The sequence below is a fragment of the Stegastes partitus genome, unplaced genomic scaffold (assembly GCF_000690725.1).
Source record: "Stegastes partitus isolate 25-593 unplaced genomic scaffold, Stegastes_partitus-1.0.2 Scaffold2049, whole genome shotgun sequence".
Lineage (NCBI taxonomy): Eukaryota > Metazoa > Chordata > Actinopteri > Pomacentridae > Stegastes > Stegastes partitus.
In genome coordinates, this window is record NW_007579780.1 from 51,079 (window position 1) to 53,668 (window position 2,590).

The window sequence follows — 2,590 nt, forward strand, 5'->3', positions numbered from 1 at the left end:
ATACATCCCATAATACTGATGATTAAAGTTGGTTATAGAGAAGATTTAACAGAAACCAGATCCAGTGTTCAGACTGTGACACCTGCATGGATGTGAAACTGGTTTTGTTGCTCATTTTGTGTCTGATTTCTGTTGTTTTTTACTAATTTTTCTTACTTTTTGTCTCCTTTCTGTCATCTTGCGACAGTTTTGTGTTGTTTTGTGTCTTTGGGATTTTTTCTTTCTCATTGTTTGTTGCTTTTCTCATTTTGCGTCCCTCTTTCTCTGTTCTGTGTCCTGTTTTCTATTTTTTTATTTGCTTTTTTGGCATTTCATGTCTCCTTTGTTTTTTTACTTTGTCTAGATTTTGCGATTTTATGTTTTGTTCTTCTAGTTTTGTGTCATTTTTGTCATTTAGTGTTTAGTTTCCATCGTCTCTGGGACAGTTTTAGTGTCTTTGTGGCGAGAAACTACGATACATCCCATAATACTGATGCTTAAAGTTGGTTATAGAAAAAAATGATCAGAAACCAGATCCAGTGTTCAGACTGTGACACCTGGATGGATGTAGAACTGATCTGGTGTCAGGTTCTACCAGAACTCAGACGTGTTCTTCCTCCTAAACGTCATGTGTCTGTCTGCTGGACTGATGAAGTTCTGAGGCTCAGAAATGACGGAAAAAGTCCATAAAAAGCAACAAATTCTGACCTCTGAGGGCCTGAACCTGTGAAAATATTCACAGTATGAAGGTGAAACTTTAAAGACGTCGTCTGTGCGCCACTCCGTCGTTTCTCCAGACCCGTTTTGTTTCCTGTCACTACCCGAGTCTTTCTCCTCCCTCGCTGCAGGAGTGGGACTACGCCTACGTCCACAGCTTCTACCACCTGTCTCTGGCCGTGTCCTTCGTCCTGCTGCTGCCCAAGAGGAACCGATACGCGGGGACGGGTCGGAACGCCGCCAAGCTCAGCTGCTTCGCCCTCTGCTGCTGCGTACGTCACCTTCGTTCGGCACCAATCGGGTGGAGGGAGCTGTAGACGGGTCGGCAGAGGGCCGTACAAAATAATGTGAACGCTCCACAAACTGATACTGAAACAGGAAGTAAATACAGAATATAGAAATATGCTAAATTAAAAATAATAATAATAATTCGAGCCCTAATTTACACGAGATCATGTGAATATTTTGGCTACTTGATCATTAATTTGTTTAGATGTGAAAAAAACAATGAAATTACTCATCAAATCTATCAGAACTTATCACACATGTATGATTATTGTTTTTCCGGCTGCATTCTACTATTTGGTGTTTTGGTCTTTGGATGTTAACAAAAAAAAAACATCGTATTCACAGTCACAGGTTTTTAATGTTATTTTACGTTGGAGCGTCTGTTTAGTTCAACTGTTTCATCTGTAAAACAAACATGAGATATTTACTTTATTTAATATATATAATGTTTTATGTCATTTGTATTTTTTGTGGAAAATTAGAATTTTTGAAATGTTATTTTACATTAGATGTAATTTCATTTATTGATATTTTTATGTACAGTCGTGACTCGATAATCCGACACTAAATGTAAAACCTTCTTTTATGTCGGATTGTCAANAACGTCTGTCTGCTGAAAACATGACCAGAACTTTGCAGAACTTCACACAGAACCTGTGTACTGACTGTGTCGTCCTGTTGCTGCTGCAGCTGCAGAAGATGAAGCAGCTGAGGTCGGTCTATCCGGAGAAGGCGGTTTACACGCAGCAGGTGGGTCCAGGATGCTGCTTCGGCGCTCTGGCTCTGATGCTCAGGTTCTACTTTGAGGTGAGTCTCCTGCGAACAAACAGATAAACACCAGAACATATGTGGGTCCTGTCATCGTCTAGACCTGGTTCTGACCAGCCACCATCACACATGCTGACATGAGCCTGGACAGTTTACCCAGAACCCTCACAAACACACCATCCCCACTGTGAAGCACGGCGGTGGCAGCATCATCGAGGCCAAAAACAGAAACACACTCAGGACACCACTGATTGTTTCTATGGTTACTGAATAATTTAGAAACATTAGAGGCCATTTTGCTGAATGTTTAACTCATTCATGGCACCTTTAGAATCCTTCTGGTTCATTTTTGAGTAATTTTGGAGACATTCTGGATCATTTTTGCCCCATTTGTGACTAAATTTCAGACAATCTTCTACGACTCCATGTCAAAAACGATGATACATCCCATAATATTGATACTCAACGATGATGGATGGACAGTTTTTAAGTCATTCTGGACATTATTTTGAATATTTTTGAACATTTTAAGTCATTCTGGACACTTATTGGTTATTTAGTTGAATGTTTAACTCATTCAGGGCAGCTTTTGAGTAATTTTAGAGAAACTCGCTCATTTTGTCACATTTCGGACTAAATTTAAGATAATTTTCTACGACTCCGTGTCAAAAACATTAAACTGCTGCAGTTTTACTGTTAAACCTGATACATCCCATAATACTGATGCTCACAGCTGGTGGATGGAACATATTTAAGTCATTCTGGACCTTATTTATAATAAATTTAACCACTTTGTTGTTCATTTAGCTGAATGTTGAACTAATCCAGGACACGGTTT

General features: G+C 39.4%; 1 protein-coding gene across 1 annotated transcript in view; it reads left to right on the top strand.

The window, feature by feature from the left end:
- Positions 1-2,590, top strand: part of mymk (myomaker, myoblast fusion factor) — an 11,614-nt gene that overhangs the window by 5,931 nt on the left and 3,093 nt on the right. The window contains exon 4 of the mRNA XM_008303669.1: positions 743-968. Coding sequence (XP_008301891.1) covers positions 743-968 — 226 coding nt within the window. The remainder of the gene's footprint in view (positions 1-742; positions 969-2,590) is intronic.